Source organism: Danio aesculapii, chromosome 17, assembly GCF_903798145.1.
Source record: "Danio aesculapii chromosome 17, fDanAes4.1, whole genome shotgun sequence".
NCBI lineage: Eukaryota > Metazoa > Chordata > Actinopteri > Cypriniformes > Danionidae > Danio > Danio aesculapii.
In genome coordinates, this window is record NC_079451.1 from 14,631,504 (window position 1) to 14,655,485 (window position 23,982).

The following is a 23,982-nucleotide window of genomic DNA, read 5'->3' on the forward strand; positions in this document are numbered from 1 at the left end:
ATATGCTGTCTGAAAATATAGCACTGCTGCTGCATACATTACAACGATGAAATCCCCATAGCAGAAGTCCTATAAACAGGAAAGCATTGTAAATGTGCTGCAGATTGCTAATACAAAACACACCGAGGTATTTAAATGTTGAGGGTCAGGCTCCAGTGGTGTAAAGTAATAAATTACAAATACTAAAATTACTGTAATTGAGTAGTTTGTTTCTCAGAAATTGTAATTTACTATGTAGTTCAAAATGTGTACTTTTACTTTCCCTTGAGTACATTTTTGTGCAGTATTGGTACTGCTTTCCCTTCAAACCTGTAGTCACCACTTCATATTTTCTTGTCTATGTGGATTAGAATAATCAGTCCTGTGATTCCTGTCCAATCAAATCGCACATGGAAAGTAAATCGCATCATACTTAACTACCTTAAGACATGCAGCAACTGTTTGAAAGCATTAAAAGTGTCCAAAAAGATGTCCAAAATCTTTACACGCAATAACCGAGAGATTGTTTAGATGCATGTTACTGATGAGAAGATGACGGATGTTTTCTGTATAAATCCACTACAGAATGTTACGTTTACACACACATGCACAAATTACATGCAAACACATCAGCTGTTCACAGTGTAAAAAGGGCTACTTTTTACCCATACTTTAGTAATATTTACAATAGATACTTTTACTCTACTTGCACTACATATTTTGGCAAGTAATGGTAAATTTACTTGAGAATGATTTGTCTGTGCTTTCCACTACTGTCAAGCTCAGTGTAGTTGGTAGCAGACTGGACTTAAAGGCCTGGGCGATCAATAGAGTTTGATGACAGAACATTGTATTCAAATTTCTTTGAGAGAATGAAGTTGTTTGCCACAGTCTTTGTATAATTAGCACTTAGTCGAAAATAATAATAAAAAGTATTAGAAACCAAAACAAAAATGGTAAAAATCTAAATTCAGACAATGTGCTATTCAAACCAATAATAAAACAGGGGTAAGGCAGCCACTGCAGAATCAAGTCTCATAAAATATTAGTTAATTAGACTAGTCAAGGTCACATCAGAGCAGGCTGTCCCAGGCTCCACTGCCTTCTCTGGGTGAGTCAGCGTTTAACAGTGATCCACATGGCAGCTGGCCCATTCCCGCACACTTTGATGACCCATAGACCCAGAGTTTAACTCTTTTGGATCCTCTGATCCTTCTTCCAGTAACTGTTTTCCCCCCTAGTTGTTGAAACCTGGAAGGAGGAGGGAATGGGGCCAAGTGCCAGATTTTTATCTGAAGTGGCTAGACAGAAGCAAGGCATGTTTCCATCAGTATATTCTCCAAGGATGATGACATATTACTTTAAACTCAGAAGGAAACGTGGATTTATTTAACACTTGAAAAAAAAATCTGTGAACTGAAGACTGAAGATTTTTTTATTGTGTGTTTATTTGTGAGGATGGCTTTCAGGCTTTAAAGAATAGTATAGGAAGTGTTTTCTGGGCTTCTATCTGAGAAAAAGCTATGTGAGTCACAAAGTACAGCTCTGTGCTCCTTGGCCTGAATTCAGCATTTCAGCAGTGTTACCAAATCTCAGCTAAACCAGATTTCTAGCTAAACATCTGCTGCCGTTCAGACAAGATCCATGGAATGGCCCCAGCTCTGGTACTGCACAAAGAAAATGCGACAAAGATGAAATTCTACACTGCGCTGTAGATCATTCCTCCATTAATCTTACGACGGCCTTCATAAACTCAACACTGACCCACTCTTTCATGAGAAAGCAATTCTATCTATAGCCTCTGTGTATTTTTTTTTTACACCGAGACCAAGGGATCTGATCAACATCACACTCAGTTCTGAAGGATTGTGGGTGGCCTCTTGCATTCGGTGGTCAGTCTAATTCCAGAACCTTATTTCAGACAATCACAATCAGCCCAACTTCACCTCCATGAAAAGAGACATAGAAGACCCACCGCATGGATCTTTACAGGAGATGGGGGTGGGTATTTACCGGAAAGCTCTGCATGCCTCCAACCAACAACGTTGATGTCATCACACCGAGAGGCTATAAATGAGCCCCACACTGAGCCACATTGGACGGCAGCCATTCTTTTGAGGGAAACCACCTCTTAGCAACATGTGCTGTGGTGACTATATGTCCACACACTGTCCCACAAGTGTGTTACAAAAGATGAGATATTTGACCATCAACAAACACAGAAGCATGTAGGGTACATACACACTCAAAAAAAAAATGATTACTGCTGCTTGGTCAAACGACCTGTTTAAAATGAGCTGAAACAACTTATTTGTTTTATGTTCAGTCCACTTAAATTTGTAAACCATTAAGTTAACTTTAAGTTTTGTGTTGAGACAACATCATGGAATTGAGTTGGTCCAACTATCTGGTTAGGGGATTTGTAGTTCCTAGCATGCCTTGCGTGGGATTGAATTAAGAGAGGTTATTGTTGACAATAAAAGTAATCTTAAGTGTTTAACGTTAATAGAAACCCTTTTTAGAATTTAATCTTCACTTTAGTTTGAAGATTTAGAAGTTTCATGTAATGCTTTGAGTTTTGAGATTACCACCCTTCAAAAGCAAGGTGTTCAATTAGCAAAAATGCAGTTTGTTGCTTTGCTCAGTGAGAAATAACTGTCCTAAAATGAATTCTGAGATCAGTCTCAATCCAACTGTATATTTAACTCATGAAATAGGATTAAAAATGGCTCTTTTAGTTCATTAAGGATAACTTCAAATAAAGCTAAGAGACTTTGAAATGTACGACACATAACAAACATATACATGATATTATCAGACTTTTGAGTTTAAGTTAAATAGGAATACATTTGTATTTAAACTTTTATAAATACTTTTGGTCCAACATGATAAAATCACGTTGGACCAACTAAATTGCATTTAATTGTTTAAATATCTAAAAAAAAAATAATAATAATTGGTAACACTTTATTTTGATGGTCCACTTGAGTATTAGTAGACTGTCTGCTTAAAGGGCACCTATTTCACCCCTTTTTTAAGATTTAATCTTAATATTATGGTTCTTCTGAGTGTGCCAGTTTAGGTTCAGTTCAAAACACAATTCAGATTGTTTTATTATGTGTTAAAAAGTGTCATTTTGGGGGCATGTACACAGCTCGCTGTTTTAGGAGTGTGTTGCTTCACATGAAAATTCGTTTCGACTTCCCACTCAACTTAACAAGGGGGCGGAGCCAAGAGCTTCCCCACTTTGTGTATGGCAACAGACAAGCAGACAGAGAGAAGCAACATGAGTGAGAGGACCAGCATTCAGCCATACATGTTTGACTCGGACACAGACCAAGCAGAGACGACTGTTGAGGAATAGTAATATTCCTAATGTGTCAGAGTGGTAGTTACAAAATCATTTGTGTCTTTGTATAGTTTTACAGCCGCTATGTAACAATGCATGCGTTATCCGTATAGGGATGCAACGATTAACCGGTTTCACTATTAACAGTCACGGTGAATTAATCATAAAGGCTTCTCAACACGGTGTTTCTGCATGGATCAAAACTGCGGCAAGAAAACAAAGTTATGCCAACTGTGTGCTAGTTTAAAGTTCCGAGCTTGTACACCGAGACTAATAACCACGCACACTGTATTAACTTTGACTGAGGCTATAAGTAAGGCAAATTCGTTATTTCTAATGGAGAGACGCAACGCGAGGCAACGTGCTCACACTTTCCAGCCGCACCTGGTTGAGATGACAGGGAGCTTCTGTGACCGTGGAAAATGCAAACGGCTGAAGTTTGAGGAAGGCGCAATGAAAAGTGCACAGGTGTGCAAACACACCTAAATTTACAAACAATGTCGCCGATGAGAACGATCATGTCGTGAATGTTGATCCGCCACTTGATCAATCAAATGTTTTCAGAGAGAGTGCTGAAAGACTCGGTGGATCTGCTTTTTTTAATGGCCTGAATCTCGATATGTTGCATTCACTGCTTGTTCAGCGCAAATGGCCGCTAAATGTAAAATCCAACCCAACAGTCTAATTATAATCTAATGAGAATTAGTTGGCATATAAGATGCAATTTAACTTAAATTCAACAAACAGACCATCAAAATAAAGCTTTTTTTTAGTTAGTGCTAAACAAATTTATTGGAGGCAAATCCTACTCTGAATTAAATTGAGTTTATCCAATCAGTTATTTTTTTGAGTGCAGTAGGAATAGCAGATTGCTAGCTTTCAAGAACAACCTTTATGGTACATCATTCATTTGGAAATCCTGTACACTCTTCAGATTTTTTTTTTATTTTTTTTTGATAACTTTTCAAAAGGAACAGTTGTGTACAGACATTAGTACTTTTAAGTTACTGTGAGGTACACATTTGTACTTTTTAGGTATTAATATGTGCCACAAAAATGAAAACCTTTTGCAAAGGTACCACCCCAGGTTTTGTACCCGTATTTCTGAGTGTAGCATCTACACTCTCAGAAATAAAGGAGCTGTCTCTGGGGCAGTCCCTTTTCAAAAGATATATTTGTACCCAAAGAGTCCACAATGGTACCTTAAAGGTGCATATTAGTACCCAAATGTACCTAAAAAGCACCTTTGAGGTACCATTATGGACCCTTCAGGTACGAACACGTACTTCTCCAGAGACAGCTCCTGTACCTTTATTTCTAAGAGTGTACAGCTCATTCCCATTGTACATCTCAGTATTAGTATCACTTTCAAATATGTTGTATGCATTATTTGTCAGATCGCTCCACAAACGTAGCAGAATAACAATATGATTTGGATTTGTTTGACACTAGCATCAAAATTCTATAAGTATGACATGAAACATTAAAATTGTTATGTTAACCACATATTAAGTTCACTATTGTATAAAAATGTTGTTAAAAGTGTTGCATTTTTCATCACCACATTCTATGTCTAAACTGCTGATGATGGCCTTGAATTTACCCAAACAGATAAACTGCATGACTAAACGGGATAAAGTGGAATTTGATCATTTTATAGGGGATTCTTGTCTGCATAGGTTTTTTTCATTCAGTTAAGAAATCTGTGGCGTTTAGCCCTGCGGCAATATGAAGGAGACTGAAGGGACAGTAAGAGGTGTGTAATAGAGATCGATGGTTAAGAGGCAGGCCATTAAGATGAGTAATCTGGGAGACTTGTGAGAAGCAATGACAGGGCAATCTGCGGTTAAATCTGAGCACATCACTGCATTCCTCTGTGCTTTCCCATCATAAATTGCAGTATCAACCCTCCCCCAGTTCCCAGTCTAACCCCTGCAGACATGGCCAAACACGTCAGTTTCCTGATTAATTTAATACAAAGTGAGATTAAAAAAAGAAGGGATTCATGTGTATTAATGATAACTTGGAAGTTGATGGAATGGAGAAAATGCACTGGGAAATCTGTATGCATGTCGTCAGGAACTAAAAATATTGCTTGCTTAAAATTTTCTAATGTTAATTGTAGCTAAAACAAGGCTTTTTTGGAGCCAGTAGGCCATTTTTCTTCGGAAAAATCACCCTGTAACCAAACAGCACCTACTATATTTACTTTTAAATCATTAGTTTATTTGAAAAAGTTAGGATGGGTGCAGTTTTATATTGTATACATTTTGATTACTTGTTTATTTTTTTTTTATGTATAGCATTTGCAGATATAACAGCTTCAATTCCTCTAGGAATCTTTCAACGTGGTTTAGAAGTGTATTTATGAGAAATCTTGACCATTCTTCTAGAAGTACATTGTGAGGTCAGTCACTAATGATAGATGAGATGGCCTAGCTGACAGTCTCTGCTCTACTTCATCCCAAAAGTGTTCATTCGGGTTGAGGTCTGGACTCTGTGGGGGCCAGTCAAGTTCTACCACACCAAACTCACTAATCCATTTCTTTATGGACTTTATTTAGTGCACTGGTGCGCAGTCATGTTGGAACAGGAAGGGGCTATCCCCAAAACTGTTCCCACAAAGTTGAGAGGATGAAATTGTCCAAAACACCCTGGTATGCTGAAGTATTTAGTGTTATTTTCACTGTAACTAAGGCGTTGAGTGCCAACCCCTGAAAAACATCCCCACACCATAAAACCCCTCCACCAAACTTTACACTTGACAAAAAAGCACTTCCAGAAGAATGGTCAAAATTTACCATAAATACACTCCTAAACCATGTTGAAAGATTCCTAGAAGAATCGAAGCTGTTATATCTGCAAATGCTATAAAAAAATAAACAAGTAATCAAAATGTAAACAACATAAAAATATAAAAATTAACCCATCCTAACTTTTTCAATTGAAAAAGATTTAACTAATGATTTAAATGTAAATATAGAAGGTGCTGTTTGCTTACAGGGAGATTTTTCCTAAGAGTTGGCCTACTGGGTGCAAAACGAATTGTTTTACATTTTAAGCAAGTATTATTTTTAGTTCCTGGCTATATGCATACAGATTTCCCAGTACATTTTGTCCATTACATCGATTCTGTTTGCAAGTTATTATTAATACACATGAATCCCTTCTTTTTTTTATCTCACTTTTGTATTAAATTAATCAGGAAACTGACGTGTTTGGCCATGCCTGCAGGGGTTGGACTGGGAACTGGGGGAGGGTTGATAGGGCTTCATGAAGCTTTGCACTTTTTACAAATCTTTTGCTTAAATGCAGTCTTTCAGAACAGTTATCAAATTGACAAGACCATGTGAGTGCAAAAAACAAGGCTTTGTTGCGTCATTACTGTTTCCAAATTCAGTGGTTCTTAACTTGGGGGCATTCTGTGTAATATCAACACAATTTCACTGCAATTCGTAACTTTTTGATTTAGTAGCTAATTTGTATGAATTTGTACGATCTCATTCATACAATTTTGTACAATTTGCTTAACCCCCAATGATGGTTGGGTTTAGGGGTGGGGTTGGGTTAAAATCGTACATTTTCATACGACTGAACTAGCTGAAAATAGCTACTAAACTGACAAACTGTAAAATAGTTACGTTTCCTTGTGAGATCAGGCTGGTAATACCATAAAATCCACCTAAATCTTGCAGGTTCATTCAGATCATCCCCAGTGGTGAACTGCTGAACAGGTTTCATAGTATTTACCTGATCTCGGATCGTTTTACAAGTTTGTAGATGTTTTGATTTGTAAAATGAATATTGAACAATAGTTAATAGTCTCTTGGTGGCCTGTTTAGTAGAGCACAACAAACAATATATAAGCCTTGAAAATATATGAAACAAGGCATGTTGTGCTCAAACTTAATGTTTAAGAATATTAGCCAATAAGCTAAGTGCATTTATAGGTTTCAATTTAAAGTTAGCAATATGTTTGCATTTTTGTTATGGTTTTGACCAGCAGGTCTCCCTAGCATGTAGTGTTTCAAACGATTCGAAACTAGAATCATTTTGCAAAGCATTTGGTTTTGTTGTTTTGAAGGTTTAAAATGCTACATTTTTTCCATCACTAGAATACATCTCCACGCTTAGAACACACTGACGAAAGACGTCTACTCCAGCCAATCGGAATATTCAAACGCATTCACATCCGCCCTGTTTATGAAAATAAAAGCCTTTGAATATTTTTCCAGACACATTGGGTAGATCTGCTAGATGTTAGTCAGATAACGTTTCCACACTTGAATTCACGGAGCTCCTGAGAGCGACCCGTTCCTTTACAAATGTTTGTATAATCAGTCTGAATGTCTTGGGGCTTGATTTTACTTAATTGTGGCAACTGGAAGTGATTTGACCACCTGAATTATTTGATTTTAAGTGGTGACTATTGAAATATTATGAATGAATGTAATTGCATCTAAATGAACTGTTTGTCGGTGACACTGTGGCTCAGTCATTAGCACTGTCGCTTCACAGCAAGAAGATCACTGGTTCGAGCACCGGCTGGGCCAATTGGCATTTCTATGTGGAGTTTGCATGTTCTCCCCATGTTCGCATGGGTTTCCAGTCAAAAGACATGTGGTATAGGTGAATTGAATAAACTAAATTGGCCGTAGTGTGTGAATGAGTGCGTATGAAATTTCCCCAGTTCTTGGTTGCAGTTGGAAAAGCATCCACTGTGTAAAACATATGCTGGATAAATTAGCGGTTCATTTCGCTGTGGTGACCCCTGATGACTAAAGGGACTAAGCCAAAGGAAAATGAAATGAGAACTGTTTGTCTTTGTCATTGACGTAATTCAAAAAAAAAAATTCTAATCTAAGCTTAGATATGACAAAAATACTCAGTATACCAAATCTGCAGAACATACGTCAGACGCAAAAATGTCACACTCCGTGTCTCAGTTTAAAGCAGAAGTCTTTCAGGCATGTGTCTACACTTCATTACTGACAGAGGTCAAGAAAAGCTTTAAGCATGTGTGTCGTTTTACTCTGACCCCTGTCCAAGTCAGACTTACTCACCATGCCCTTAATAAAGGCATACAAATGACTCAACAACACTCAAATGGGGTTGAAGGCCATGTCATCATTAAATAATATCAGGATCAAGTGGTAGTTTAATATTTATTTAGGATTTGTACATTATGGTGCACAGGCTTTTCTTTTTCTGCGCAAAGTTACAGCTTTTGGACTTACAATCATTGAAAAGAATGACTGCACCACCTATTGTCACATTTGCTTCTCCAACCAAATCCATTTTGTTGTTTTTTATTTATTTTACAACTTCTCTAATGTTAAACAGTTGAGTTTACCTTTTTTTAACTTAGTTTTACTATTTAGCCAATCTCCAGGACTGGCGGGAGCACTTTTAAGTTAGTTTAACATAAATCATTGAATTGGGTTAGAGCAGGGATTCTTAACCGGTGGGCCACGACCGACAAGTGGGCCTCAGTGATCTTGCAGGTGGGCTGCGAGATAACTTAAAAATTAACTCTCAATATTATACTATATTTTTGGGATTTAATTATTAATATGCTATATTAAAATGATCGAAGTAATGCACTTTCTCCTGTTCTCTGATTGATTCAAACTCTGCCTCGAGCCCGGGGCTCCCTCCCGTTTGCAAGGTGAGAGGGTATTTTGAGCTAAGGTAGATCTGGAAAACTGCCCTGCTGTAGTAGCTAATAAACAGATAGTTATTGCTCTTAAGAGATAACTACTTACTAGGAGCGTGTCTATGGTGCCGATTTGGATTAGTCAATTAACTTAAATTGCATGTTTTTGGATGGGGGGAGAAAATTGGGGAACCCAGGGAAAACCCATGTAAGCTCGGGGAGAACGTGTAAACTCCGCACAGAAACGTTGGCTGGCTTGGTAAGCACTAGAACCAGTGATGTTCTTGCTGTGAGGCAACAGTACTAACCACTGGGCCACCATGCCACCCATCTAGGAAAGAAGGAGTAGGGGTGGAAGGGGGGATTCTTCAAAACGAAGATGGCTGTTATATGGAACTTAGGGTATTTATAATGGTTTAGGAATCGTCTGATTCAATCATAAATTGAATAATGCGGGACCAGACGCAAGCAATCATAAGCAGCATGTGACCCTCTCGAAAATTGTTTATAAAGAAACTTCACTTTGTGTGAACTATTTAATATATCCGCATAGTTGTCCAAATGAATGTCCTGTGAGTGTTTTATAATGGACGCGCGTCCATATAGGCGGATCTAGTGAGGCTCAATGGTGTTTCTGCCATAGAATGTAAAATAAAATCACAAATGAGCTTCAGACACATTTTTTTTTACGGTGCTTTACTGTATTTTACATTTGTCTCTATATTTTTGAATAATAGATATTTAATAGTAGATATTCAGTCTAAAGCAGGAAAAAAAATCAGAAGCTGGTATTTTGCAATGTCCCTGTTGACCTGTGGTTCTCTTGGAATCTGTGTATGTTTAAGAGAAAAAAAAAAAAAAAAAAAAAAATATATATATATATATATATATATATATATATATATATATATATATATATATATATATATATATATATATATAGCTGAAGTTAGAATCATTAGCTTTATTATTTTAATATTAGAATTATTATTTTACATTAAATTTTATTTTATTTTGATATTTAATATTTCCCAAATTATGTTTAACAGAGCAAAGAAATTTTCAGTGTGTCTGATAATATTTTTTCTTCTTAAGAAAGTCGTATTTGTTTTATTTCGGCTAGAATAAAAGCAGTTTTTAATTTTTTAAAACCATTTTAAGGTCAATATTATTAGTCCCTTTAAGCAATTTTTTTTTGATTGTCTACTCAGAGCAAGCCATCATTATACAATAACTTGCCTAATTACCCTAACATGCCTAGTTAACGTAGTTAACATGCCTAGTTAAGCCTTTAAATGTCACTTTAAGCTGTATATAAAAATATCTAGTAAAATATTATGTGCTGTCAATATGGCAAAGATAAAATAAATCACAAATTATATATATATATATATATATATATATATATATATATATATATATATATATATATATATATATATATATATATATATATATGTATGTTTTAGTTACATAGAAATTTAAATAAAATTATTATTATTTTTTTTTTTAATAAAATTCTGATAATAGAAGGCACAACAAATGTATAATATATATATATATATATATATATATATATATATATATATATATATATATATATATATATATATATATATGAGAAAATGTCAGAAAGGTGGGCCTTAAAAAATTGATTGGAGAAAGAAGTGGGCCCTGAAGTGATAGGGTTGAGAACCCCTGGATTAGGCCAATCCACTAGTTAAGTCGTGACTTATGTAATACTGTTTCTGGAAAAATATTCGTTTATGACCATTTTTAGTCAAATCACACATTAAAGTGAATTTTATATGAAATCATGGTGTACACAACTGTCTCTGGACTTGCTGCATCACTGACACCAGCGTTTTTAAAAATGTAAAAAAAATTTATCATATTGCAATTGTGATTTTCAAAAGTATTACAGCGCTTTGTAAACGTTTATTATTACCATTTGTTGAGTCTCCCCATACAGTTAGATAGAGCTTGGACTGTTTTGCGTGACGTCACACTTAACAAGCAGATAGCATCTCACTCAAAAAAGGGTTCCTGTTTAAAGCTTGACTATTCTGTAGTTGCACTGAATACCGAGGCTGCTGGAAAATGAAGTTGTTATAGACCCTTTTCACATTTCCGGGTTTCACAGTAGCGGAAGTCGTCATAGTTGGGAAAACTTACAGTGCAATGCATGAGAGAATACAAGAAATGTTTTTTTATAATCTTATTTCCTTTAATAAAAGAAAAACTCCACGATGTTGTTATAAAGACTTTCAGAAAAAAGGAAAAAATTGTGTGAGACTGATGACAGCAGTCAGAGGGGGGAATAACATTCAATTTACAGTCCTGTCCCATAGATGCTGCATTAGGAATGCCTCGCATAAGCTGTAATTCATCTTTTGTAATTTGAAGCAAAGATGATAGAATACATTCATAAATACATATAAATGTGCATAAGTGTTTTTTAAAAATGTAAATATTAAAAACTTTGAAGGATTTAAGATGCTCATGACCGTTAAACGCATCATAACAGGCTTGTGAAAAGGGTCCATTATGGCTATGCCATAGCCATAATAGCAGCTCAATATGGCTATAGGAACTATACTCTCACTCTGTCATAATAATCAAGGAACTTTGCTGCCATACCATGGCTGTAGCAGGCACAACAATATTAAGCAGCACCTGAAAATAGTCCCCAGCTAGATAACTGTGCTACGTAATCATATTGTAACTACAGAAGAGTCCAGCTTAAAATAGGAAAGTTATCAAAACATTATTTTTTTTTAAATAGCTTCTAATGGACCTTTTTCATATTTTCCAGGTTTCTCAGTAGCGGAAGTCATCATAGCTGGGTAAACTTAAGAGCGCAGTGATTGGGAGAGTACAACAAATAATTTTTTTACAACCCTATTTGCTGAAATAATAAAAGAAAAACTCCACGATGATGTTATAAAGACTCAGAAAAAGGGGAAAAAAATAATTTGAGACTGATGACTGCAGCTAGAGGAGAGAATAACATCCAATTTACTCTCAGCCCTATAGACGCTGCATTTCAAACACCCCGCATAAGCGGTAACTTTTTGTAATTTGACGCAAAGATGATATAGTACATACAGAAATACATATAAATGTTTATTTAAAAAATAATAATAATAAATATTAAATACTTTTAAGGATATAAGTTTATGATGGCCGTTAAACGCGTCATGACAGTCTTGTGTCCATGTAAACTGATTCAAGGATTTAAGCTAAACGAAGCTTAAACAGTGCTTCTGCCAAACTCAGAAATCATCTGATTGGATTTAAAAAAACTGAAATGTTTAAGTCTAGGTGACTTGTAAAATGAGGCTATTTCCAAAAATATATATATATATTTTGAGACTGATGACTGCAGCTAGAGGAGAGAATAACATCCAATTTACTCTCAGCCCTATAGACGCTGCATTTCAAACACCCCGCATAAGCAGTAACTTTTTGTAATTTGACGCAAAGATGATATAGTACATACAGAAATACATATAAATGTTCATTTAAAAAATAATAATAATAAATATTAAATACTTTTAAGGATATAAGTTTATGATGGCCGTTAAACGCGTCATGACAGTCTTGTGTCCATGTAAACTGATTCAAGGATTTAAGCTAAACGAAGCTTAAAAAGTGCTTCTGCCAAACTCAGAAATCATCTGATTGGATTTAAAAAAACTCAAATGTTTAAGTCTAGGTGACTTGTAAAATGAGGCTATTTCCAAAAAAAGGTGGTGTGTTCCTTTAAAAGCTCTTCTCTTCAACTGCTTGATTTTGTGTATTAACTGTCTCAACAGGGAGCAGGCGACAGCTTTATTGGGGCTCTGGCTTTTTACATGGCTCATTATCCAACAATACCATTGGAAGAGATGGCCAGAAGAGCAAACCTTGTCGCAGCGGTGTCTGTACAAACTGTCGGCACTCAAACATCTTTTCCATTTCGGAAGGATCTGCCAACTGAACTATTCTGAAGGTGACCCCGAAGTTTAAAAAGCTGACAGAAGACATAACACATCAATCTGTGCACATTGTCTACACAATTGTTTTTTTTTAACAAACAATACTGGAGAGCTCTTCATGATGTAACTTCCGAGCACTGTTCATTATTGAATGAGCGTACCATTGTATGATCCAAAACAAATGTTTAATTTTTTTTTCAATAAATCAATGTATCATAAAGTATTTTTTTCTTAGTAACAATATTGTACACATTCTAACTTTTTTTAATTAAATACCTTTTGCAAGGTAATTATTTAAACATTTCCTTTTAGCCTAAAGGAATCTGTCATTGTGTAGGTGGTTCATTATTTACAGTAGGTCAAAACATTGACTTAGTACAAAAAAGCAAGCAAAACAACCAAACAAATCCAACATAATGCACTGCTTTGTAAATGGTCTTAACAGCACATTGTCCTGACGGGATGTAAAACTCCTTTATAGTATCATAACACCGGTGGTCCACAGCTGCAATGATGTGGGGTCTTTAATTTGATGCACATCTTCCCTAATAGTTGTTTCATTCATCGCTATTCTGTAGCAGTTCTTTACAGGTTCCAGTGTCTGTATCAGTGGGAGTTTCTTCCATTTTAAAGAGATCGTACCTTCTTCTTTTCAAAGAACAGAACATGTTTGTTTACTGTGGAGGGAAACAAAGAGACAAAAACAATGACTGAAATGAGAAGCAAGCACTATTAATAAAACAATGACTAAAAATATGAATAAAAATGACATTTGCAAGAGCTCATGAAACAAACAGGGTTCATACAGGCACAGCCTAATGAAAATCAAGGACTTTTAAGCACTTTTTCCAGCACCTATTTTTATTTTCAAGACTGACACGCAATGTATTAAACACCTGAAATGTATTCTCAGCAACCCATAAAAACATTGCATAGGAATTTACACAAATAAAAACTATTAATAATAATATAATAATTAATTAACCATATATTAACCATATGTCGCCACTGGCTTGCATGGTTCGGGATCTGTAGAGCTGCGCATCGTTGGATTTGCTCTTCAGTGTTTGGACTCTCAGTAGTGATTATTAAACCACACTAAACTGAGCTAAACTGAACTTAAACTCTGACAACTGAACTGACACGGTTTCAATTTACTATGATCTATGTAAAGCTGCTTTGACACAATCTACATTGTAAAAGCCCTATACAAATAAAGGTGAATTGAATTAATAATGTAATAATTAATAATGTAATAAAAATAATGTTTTTTTTGTACTCAAGTAAAAATACTGCTAAAATAATAAAAATGTAAGTAAATAATACTAATATTAATTAAAAGTAGTCTGTTAAAAAAACTACTCAGAGTACTAGTTAGTTACTTTTGGGGGAAAAAATCTAATTTTCATTATGACCCTTTTTTAAGTGTAAACTTATTTGAATGGTTTAATTGCTTAAATCACAAAGCTACATATATAGGAATTTGCACTAACAAAGGAAGTATGGTCGATTTTTCCTTTCATGACAATTAATCTTTTTCAATAGCACTTGCAAAACTACCACATACTCTATAAGGCCATAGAGACACTTTTTGTCCATTTTTTAAATAATATTTTCAAGTTTTAAAGAGCCCCTATTATGGGTTTTTGAAAATGAGCTTCCATGCAGTGTGTAACACAGCTCTAAGTGACTGAAAACATCCAGCTGAGGTTTAAATCAGAAAGTGCACCTTGTTTAAAACTATTGATTCTTTAGCAAAATAGTTGACTCTGAGTCAAATAAATGAATCGAGTTGGGTTCGGATCTTTTGTTTGATCACATCGATACAGTACATCACCAAATATTTTGTTCCGGATCACGGGACTGATCATGACATGAAGATGACGATCACTGACAGATGGAGATTCGGCTGAGGTGAATAAAGCGTTAAAGTTCAAACTACAGTATAGCCAACCGCATGCTGTGTTTGTTCCTGTCCTTTTTCTGACAATTGATACAATAACCTACGCTGCAACACGGGACTCATCGGCCGTTTGCTGTTGAAAGAGTAGCAGAGACTATGGGACTTTGTCAGTAACTTTTACAGGTCAAATGGCCAGTTTCTTCTTCCTCCGTATCATAACATGTAAGTGTAATTAAAATTGTTGCCTTGTTTTGTGTAGTTTGCAAAATATGTGTTTAATTGTGTGTTATAAGTTTTAATCGATCCGCGCGGCTTGTAATCACATATCGATTATAGATCAGTGCTTGTACTGTATCTCTCAGGTTAAATCTGTATGCGGCTATTCACATATTGTGTCCAAAACCACGTTAAAAACGTGACGTGTGCTTCTTCCTATATCGATTTAAATGCGTTTCTGAACTGCCGATCATCACTACCTGCTGAAGGATTTGGTTCATGAGCTCTTAATCTGAAGATGATTTTATGTATCAAAACTGAAAGTGTACTATTGCCAATATATATAAAAGAACTGTATTATTGTATCAGTGACATAATCTTTTAGAATTTTTACACAAGGAACCGCATTTTTTAGTGATTAGTGATTGGACTAGTTTTGATTGGCCATTGGACTACTTTTGATGTGAAAACCTGGCAACCCTGACCAGTTGTGTATACATTGGGGTGCCAAGTGGGACTAAACTGAAACTGGTCACCCTATTGCACAACAAATTTTTAACTTGAATATTTACATAACTGAACCTATTGCTCATCGATCCCCATTGGCAGAAATATACAAACCACTTTTTCAAATAATGTCTATGATTTTTAAAAAAAAAAATGTATCAGTCCTGAACCTCACATCTGCTCTTTAAAATAAAATCTGTTTTTCAAAAAAATAAAAAGTGTCTTTTACATTTATTCAGAATAAGCATGTGTAAGTAATATCAAGCGTTCACATATCTTTCGTGAGCTAATCATGTGAGATATAGAACACAGGAAAAGTGGTCGCATAGAGAGACACTGCATGCACTGTTGAAGATTGTGGGTGTTTACAGGGGTTTGACTAATAAATATGAATTTGTAGCTAAATTGTTAGCGGTGCAAAACAGCATTTCCTGTTGTTTACATCCTTGTTTACGTCCTTGCTACAACATACTGTTATCGCTAAAAACTGTGTATGTAATAGATCAATTTTGACAAATAATAAAAATACTTACAGGTTGTGGCTCACAATCAACAGCTTCATTATGGTTGGAGCTGCTCCTTTGAGGAGTTTTTAGCCAAATCCAGCACTGAACTGGGAGAGATTCTAGAAGCTGTCCTTTGTCAAATGCTAGCTATATATTTTTTATTAATTCTCTGGAACATAATTAAATTAAATTGTAAGTACTTCTCTCTTTGTCTCGTGTCCTTTGGAAGCCCAAATAAAGAAGAACAGAAGAAGCTCTGTGGAAATAGCAGCGTTTGGACGGCATTTTAGTTTTCTCTGCTATAACATTACAGCACCTCTGGCCACGCCCCTTCACTGTGTGGGGTGTATGCGCGTACCTAAAGCATTTGTGATCTCACTAACCCAGATGTATTTTTTGTAGTCCCCAAACTTCATTCGCTGTAGGCTTTGCTAAGCCAACTCTGTAAAACCAATGTCTCCCTTTGCATTGAACTTTGAGCGTCTTACATTTCAGAGATGTTGTTTGTTCACACAATCACATTACACATCAACTAAAGTTTAAAATATGATATCGTAGTGGACCACCCCTTTAACAATATTCAAACCATAATAAAAATAAAGTGATACTCGTAAAGTGAACTGAGGTAACAGTAATATGTATTGCATTTGCAAATAATGGAAGAAAATAAAATGAAAAAGAGATAAAAATGTTTAGGTAGGTTTTTAGGCAAAGTTTAATAAATAAGGCCCCTATTCAGAAAATGAAATTCTAAAATTAACTGTTTAACTGATTGTTTGTCTCACCTATGGGGTCATTCTTTCGCAAAACCAGTTTTTCTCTCAGTCGTCCTCTTTTGGTGTTAAAACAATAACCAGTGCCAGCAGCACTCACCATCTGAACCAGCAGCGTCCTAAAACACAAGAAGATTTAGACTCTTGAATGTATCAGTCTTTAAAATGATACATTTACATTTGACTGATACATTTAAAAATTCTCAAATGTATCATTCATTAAACATTAGACAAAGCAGCATCTCAATGCTGACTTTTAACTGTATGTAACCATTACCAGAATATTAAAGTTTACAATTGTAGTTCTCTACAACAATTGAGGTAAAGTTGGTTTTAGGTCCGTGTACCATCCGTTCATTTGATTATTCCTTTTAATCTGAAAAATGAGATGTCAGAAAAACAGTCAATATTTTGTTTTTCTGTTTATTCTTTAGCAGCAAAAGCTCATCTGTTATTCTGCTTATTAAATTAAAACAAGCACAAAACAAAATAATGAGTCAAAAAACTGTGCATCTATTTGTTTATTCGTTTGATCAAAAAAAAAAAACGAACATGCATAATTTTGTTTTCCAGTTTAAAACGAAATAAAGGAAAAAAATAAAACGGATGTTTTTGGTTTTTCTTTTGCTCACAAAAAAACGAGATTTTGGCTGGATTTTAGTTTTTTTTAATTTAGGGAAGGAAAACATAAATGACTTTAAAATTCATTATACACATTTAGGCGGTGCTGAAACGCCCATTTTTCTCTGATTGGTCACCCAAATCTGAGCTCGTGACGTCGCCCTCAAAATATTAGTCTGGCAGGCTTTAAATTATTTTTATTTAATTATATATATAGACTAAGTTCAAATATTCTATCATTTGATCAGTTAGCAGGCTTACACATCATTGCGTATGCATAAATGAAATAAAAACGTAAATTAGTAGTCTTATTAGACATTTGTCAATAAAATAAGGTCATAATTCACTGCCAAACGTCTTGCTGCTGTGCACCTGATGCTGAGCAAAGATAGCCATTTCCAAGCAGAACCTGGTTTGCATAATTGTTTCCGAGCAAGGCCTTTTAAATAATAATAATATTAATAACAACAACAATAACGATGATATTCCTTTAGTTCACTGCCATTTTGTTTTATATTCTCACATTTGTTTATTATTGAACAGTGACAACTTCTGACACTACCTTGAATAATGGGTCTGAAATCGCATACAAGTCTGACTTCAAAACAACATTAGCACTATTGAACTGATTGTGAATTCCTAATTGACTATGATTTCCCCATTTAAAATTTGCAAAGAATGCTTTTCTAAAATTATATTATTAAGAAGAAAGTCTGAACGTAAGAATATAAAACCAACTTTACCTCAATTCAATAACAAAACATGCAACATTGCCCATGAAATGTATTATCCAATGCAAAATTGTATTCATTACTGCTATACATTATGTATTTTTATTCTTACCATGTTTAACATTTGCATATAAGGACTTGCAACCTTGTTTCATCACACATAAGTGTTGCAAGTCAGTATGTAATGCTGCATAAACGTAATACAAAGTGCAAAAACATAAGGGGATACTCACTTGGACTTGCTCTTGGCAACTAGATTGAGTAGGAAAAGGAGAAAACAAACAAACGTTATTAGCATTAAGAACAAACAGTGTGATAAATTGTAATGCATCACATCGAGGTAAAGTTGGTTTAATATTTGCACATTTGTTCAGTGACAACTTGGAACATGCTCCCTATATTGTTTACCATGGTACTTTGAATATTCGCTCTGAAATCACATGAAAGTGTTGAGCAAAGTTATTTTTACAGTTACAATATTGAGTTACTCCCCAAAAAAGTAACTAGTTGCATTACTTTTGTTACATTTGAGTTACATTTTGTTACATTTGAGTTACTTTTGCATTACTTTTTATTATATGGCTGAGGCTTGATCTCTATCAGAACCAGTTTTATTCTGTTCCGCAATACGCACTGTATAACCTCAGGGTATATACAGGAATCCTAAAGGTAATTTCAATCCCTTTTTAAGACTTTTTTAAGACCATCTCAGAATATTTTAAGACCTCATCGCCACCAAGTTCTAATCAGTATCAAACCATTAACTTAATAAACAGTTATTAGTAAATGGTTGTAGTAAATAAATCAATGGAGCACAACCATGCAACAGAACTCAGAAAAGCTCCGAAAAAACAACGCTTAAAAAAAATAAATTACAAGGCTGTTTTCAGCGACAGTTTTCAGCCACTGTTTAACCTCATCTTTCTCCAACCAGGAGTACGCAAACTTACATTTACCCATTTTGCTGACTGTTTTACTCTATGGTTTCGCTACATGTGGAGAGCGTCACATCACTTTCCCAAGTTTGTCGCAAATTATGTGACATCACCTGGACAGAGGAGCTTGGCCGGACGCGCCCCGGCCCGAAACAATCATGTGGATCGAGCACACCATTGTTAATATTAGGGAGACGCTGCTCGCTGCAGAGCCACTTGGGCTCTAATGAGGGGGAGCTTGAGCTCCAGCTCCTCCTCATATAAGCTGTTCTGACGCATACACCTACCCCACCCTTAACCCAAACCCCCAGTGGCATCCCTTGTAGAAGAAGTGCAGAAAGGAGGAGCTGGAGCTCAAGCCCCCCACCCACCTATATATATATATATATGTGTGTGTGTGTGTGTGTGTGTGTGTGTCTGTGTGTGTATGCTGTATGCTTGCTTTTTTGTATGCTTTTTTTGGAGTCAAACACTTTGGACAATGCTTGAACAAAATTTAAGACCTCAAACAAATAACACTTTTTAATACCTTTTAGGGGCCTTCATTTTCTCATAATTGATTTATCAACTTTTAATATGTTTTAAGACTCCACGGATACCCTAAACCTACACCTCCATTTACCTTTAAAAACACATAAAAATAGAATTTTAGGATAATGTTATCGGAGATCTTCCTGACCCTTGAACTATATAATAATAATATTAATAACAACAACAATAACGATGATATTCCTTTAGTTCACTGCCATTTTGTTTTATATTCTCACATTTGTTTATTATTGAACAGTGACAACTTCTGACACTACCTTGAATAATGGGTCTGAAATCGCATACAAGTCTGACTTCAAAACAACAGCACTATTATATATATATATATATATATATATATATATATATATATATATATATATATATATATATGTGTGTGTGTGTGTGTGTGTGTCTGTGTGTGTATACTTGCTTTTTTGTATGCTTTTTTTGGATTCAAACACTTTGGACAATGCTTGAACATAATTTAAGACCTCAAACAAATAACACTTTTTAATACCTTTTAGGGGCCTTCATTTTCTCATAATTGATTTATCAACTTTTAATATGTTTTAAGACTCCACGGATACCCTAAACCTACACCTCCATTTACCTTTAAAAACACATAAAAATAGAATTTTAGGATAATGTTATCGGAGATCTTCCTGACCCTTGAACTATAAAAGGTGTACATACAGATAAATGAAAGTTTAAAGCTATATATTTACTTCTTTTGTACTATTTGTCTTAAGCAAAATCACTGTCCATTGAGACTATATAATCCCCTTTTCTTCGATGCATTCAAAATAATGAACACATTCTCTCATTGACTGCGTGATTCATTGTGACTAATTTTAATTTAGCAATTTACTTTTTAAAAGTTAATTAATTAAACTAAATGTTTTTATTTATTTTTAAAGTTATGTGTTACTTTACTACTTACGTTACTTAAAGTGATATTATTACGAAACTTGCGTTACCCGCAACACTCAGTATAACTTATACATAGTAATGTTGTACTATGATAGTCATTAGCTGCAAATATGACTTTATCATTTGGAATTTGCAAAGAATACTATTCTGAAATCATATTAATAAGGAGAGTCTGAATGTGTGAATATAAAACCAACTTTACCTCAGCTTGTTTATAAAGAGTCTAATCACCAAATCAGCATCGTATTTAAGACAGTAACACAATATTTATTTTGTACAGTAACCGTCAGATGCGCATATGTATTTCATTATACGTTACGTGAAAATAATGAATAGCTACAGTTAACGTTAGGTCCGCTATTCAATCTGTTTTACAGTCAACACAATTTTGATCACGACTGCTCTATCAAGCAGGGCTTGCAGATACTGCGTGATTAAAGGTGGTACTCACAGTTCACAGTAGTGAGAAACATTGCTATTCCTCTTTAACAGATCGCAACTAACCGGTCCGAAATGTCACATTGAGCTCCTGTCGCTTAAGGCTTCCGGGAAAATCTACAGTAGTTCCGGTGTCATAATACGTCATCGCCGAATCAAGTGGAGTGGAAAAGGAATTAATTTTTACAATGGACTATTAATAGTTAATCAATTATTTGATAATGCCGGAAATGTATTTACATTTGCAGAATTTATGGCAAGATACAGCATTCCTGTTACATTACAGAAATTCACTCTACTAACAGGGGCAATACCTGCTGGCATACATATGCTGTACAAAGGCAGTGTATGAACACCAGCACTTTCTGTTTGTCCTCCTAAACTTGAACAGACCTCAGTCGGTTTTATTTGTTTGTCTGGATTTAAGCCTAATAATCACAAAATTAGATCTTTAATCTTAAAAGAAAACATGTCTATACCATATGTTATTTTTACTGGAACAATATCTTTAATAATATAAACTGTATGGTATATAAAAGTATGGTCATTACCTAAATTTTTTTATTACAAATAAGGCTAAAGAAATATCATTTAAATTACTTCATAGAGTTTATCCTACAAAATTATTTCTACAAAAATTTAGAATTGATTTTGTGTTAGAATGCTGTTTTGTGAAAGCTTTAATGAAATTATTTCATTTATTTTGGTCTTGGCAATATACGTGACTTTTTTTGGATTAAGCTTTTATTGCTCATAATATATTAAAATCATTTTCCTTGTCTTATAAACATGTGATTTTGGGTTACTATGTTAAGGATCGCTCTTTAAAAGATGCTGGTTTTATTATAAACTTTAATGTATTATTATGTAAATTTCACATACATAAATCCTAGCTTGCCAAAAGCAAACCTCACTTCATGGTACTAGAAAAAGAGATTCAAATGTATATAAAAGTGATTTCCAAGTCTAAAAATAGAAAATCAAATAAAACAATTAATATTTGCTCCTCCTTTAACATTTTTACATAAAAAATGTTTGTATATATGCATTTCCTGTAGTAAAAGTGCATTAATAACTCTTGTTAATAACTAAAATTGGAAAATGTGCGTAATATATTTGTATATAATTTGATAATTATGTGCCCTCTCCTGTGTTTTTTTTTTTTTTTTCTCTTTTTCTTTAATTTTTTTTCTCACTTATTTCATTCTTGTTATGAAATGTAAAGTGATTTTATTGTATAAGAAAACTGCACATGCTGGTTCTTGTTAATAAAAAATAAAAAAAGGAATTTTAATTATAGGCTATTTTAATTTTACACGTCGATGTGGAATAGGGGATATTGTTGTTTTTTCCTCGGAATATGAAGCAATAAAGGTCATAATGTTAAATGAATTCAACCTCATTGTACAACCTATGAATTTTATATAGACCATATTTTTTAATGGTCATAGGGTCCAAATTAAATGTAACACCAACCTAACTTTATGTAATATTAAGCCTTTAACTACCCCAAGAAGAAAAAGCTTTGGATTGCATTTCTTAACTTGTATTTTTAAATCACTCCTAAAAACTTACCTTATTCAGCTTATTTCAGTCGTTTCTCTTGTCTTATTTTTATGTTTTTATATTCTGTCTTTTTATTTTACTTTGTCTTATGTACAGCCCTTTGGTCAGTCTTGTGACTGTTTTTAAATGTGCTTATAAATAAATGAACTTGAACTAAAGATTGTTTTTGGCATAGAAAAATCTAAATAATTTTACTCATAAAATGTATTTTGGATATTGCTACAAATATACCTGAGCAACTTTTATGACCCAGGGTCACATAGATTCTAAACAGCTATGTTTTCATCCAAAGATGCAAATTAGGCTCAAAGCTGGTGTATTGCATAAAAAAATGTGTTTCCATCTAATCAGTCAAAGTAAAAATAAAATCACCCCTTCCTTATAAACTGGAACCAAATAACAAAAATGTATTGCATTAGGAGAAGACTAAGACTAGGAGAAGACAAAAGACTAGACTAAGATGAAACACAATGAAAGTGTGTTGGCTTTTGGAGACCAGAGACCAGAGACTACTCTTTGGGAGGACAGACGCTCAAGACAGTTCTGGATATAATAATACTGAACCAATATAATGACAGACTTTGGCTGAGGGATTTTAGAATGACCAAAACAACATTTCAGGTGTTGCAAAATGTTGTCGAACAGTTTGTTCGTTAACGGTGTCTCATTGAAACTTTTTTATCATCGTAGGATCTGTTAAAACAAAATCACATGATTTTTTTATGCGTTTGCTGGAATTTATTTATTTTTTTGTATATGCTCATTTTTGTCTTATCCGATAAAAAGTTTATCCTGCTCAGTTGTGCTCAAATGTTTTGATGCACAATTTTCAAAATTGATGCGCATCTTGGCAGTTACATTAAGCATTTTTATGTGATATTCCAAAATGCACATAAAAATAGGTGGATGGAAACACAGTCAATGTGACAATGAAACAAAAATAAATGTGGTAGTACCAGTAAGTTTCACTAAAGGCCAAAATTATTAATTTACTTATACAGTGAAAATTATTAGCCCTCCTTGTGATTTTTTTTTCTTTTAAAAATACTTCCCAAATTATGTTTAACAGATTTCCCAGTGTTCGGTTGCAGCTGGAAAAGCATCTGCTGTGTAAAACATATGCTGGATATGTTGGCCATCTTTTCCGCTGTGGCAACCCCTGATTAATAAAGGGAATAAGCCGAAAAGAAAATAAATGTTTAACAGAGTAAGGAATTTTTCACAGTATTTCCTATAATATTTTTTCTTCTGGAGAAAGACTTATTTGTTTTATTTCGGCTAGAATAAAAGTTTTTCATTACAAAAAAAAAAAAACATTTAGAGGTCAAAATTATTAGCCCCTTTAAGCTAAATATTTTTTC

General features: G+C 34.4%; 2 protein-coding genes across 2 annotated transcripts in view; one reads left to right on the forward strand and one right to left on the reverse strand.

Moving 5' to 3' along the window:
- rbks (ribokinase) overlaps window positions 1-12,986 on the forward strand; it is a 63,068-nt gene extending 50,082 nt beyond the window's left edge. The window contains exon 9 of the mRNA XM_056476857.1: window positions 12,803-12,986. Within this exon, the coding sequence (XP_056332832.1) occupies window positions 12,803-12,976 (174 nt within the window). The 3' untranslated portion in view covers window positions 12,977-12,986. The remainder of the gene's footprint in view (window positions 1-12,802) is intronic.
- Window positions 12,987-13,130: 144 nt separating this feature from the next.
- Window positions 13,131-21,164, reverse strand: mrpl33 (mitochondrial ribosomal protein L33). Its single transcript, XM_056476858.1, has 4 exons — window positions 21,069-21,164; window positions 18,455-18,473; window positions 16,882-16,988; window positions 13,131-13,641 (listed from the first exon to the last, which is right to left on the reverse strand). The coding sequence occupies exons 1-4, from the start codon at window positions 21,088-21,090 to the stop codon at window positions 13,592-13,594; spliced, it is 198 nt and encodes a 65-aa protein (XP_056332833.1). The 5' UTR covers window positions 21,091-21,164; the 3' UTR covers window positions 13,131-13,591.
- Between the last annotated feature and the right edge of the window lie 2,818 nt (window positions 21,165-23,982).

Coding starts and splice junctions, on each gene's coding strand:
- mrpl33 (XM_056476858.1), bottom strand. CDS start 21,090: ATGTTTCTCACTACTGTGAACT. Junction 13,642..16,881: donor GCGAAAGAATGACCCCATAG/GTGAGACAAACA, acceptor TTCCCTCCACAG/TAAACAAACATGTTCTGTTC.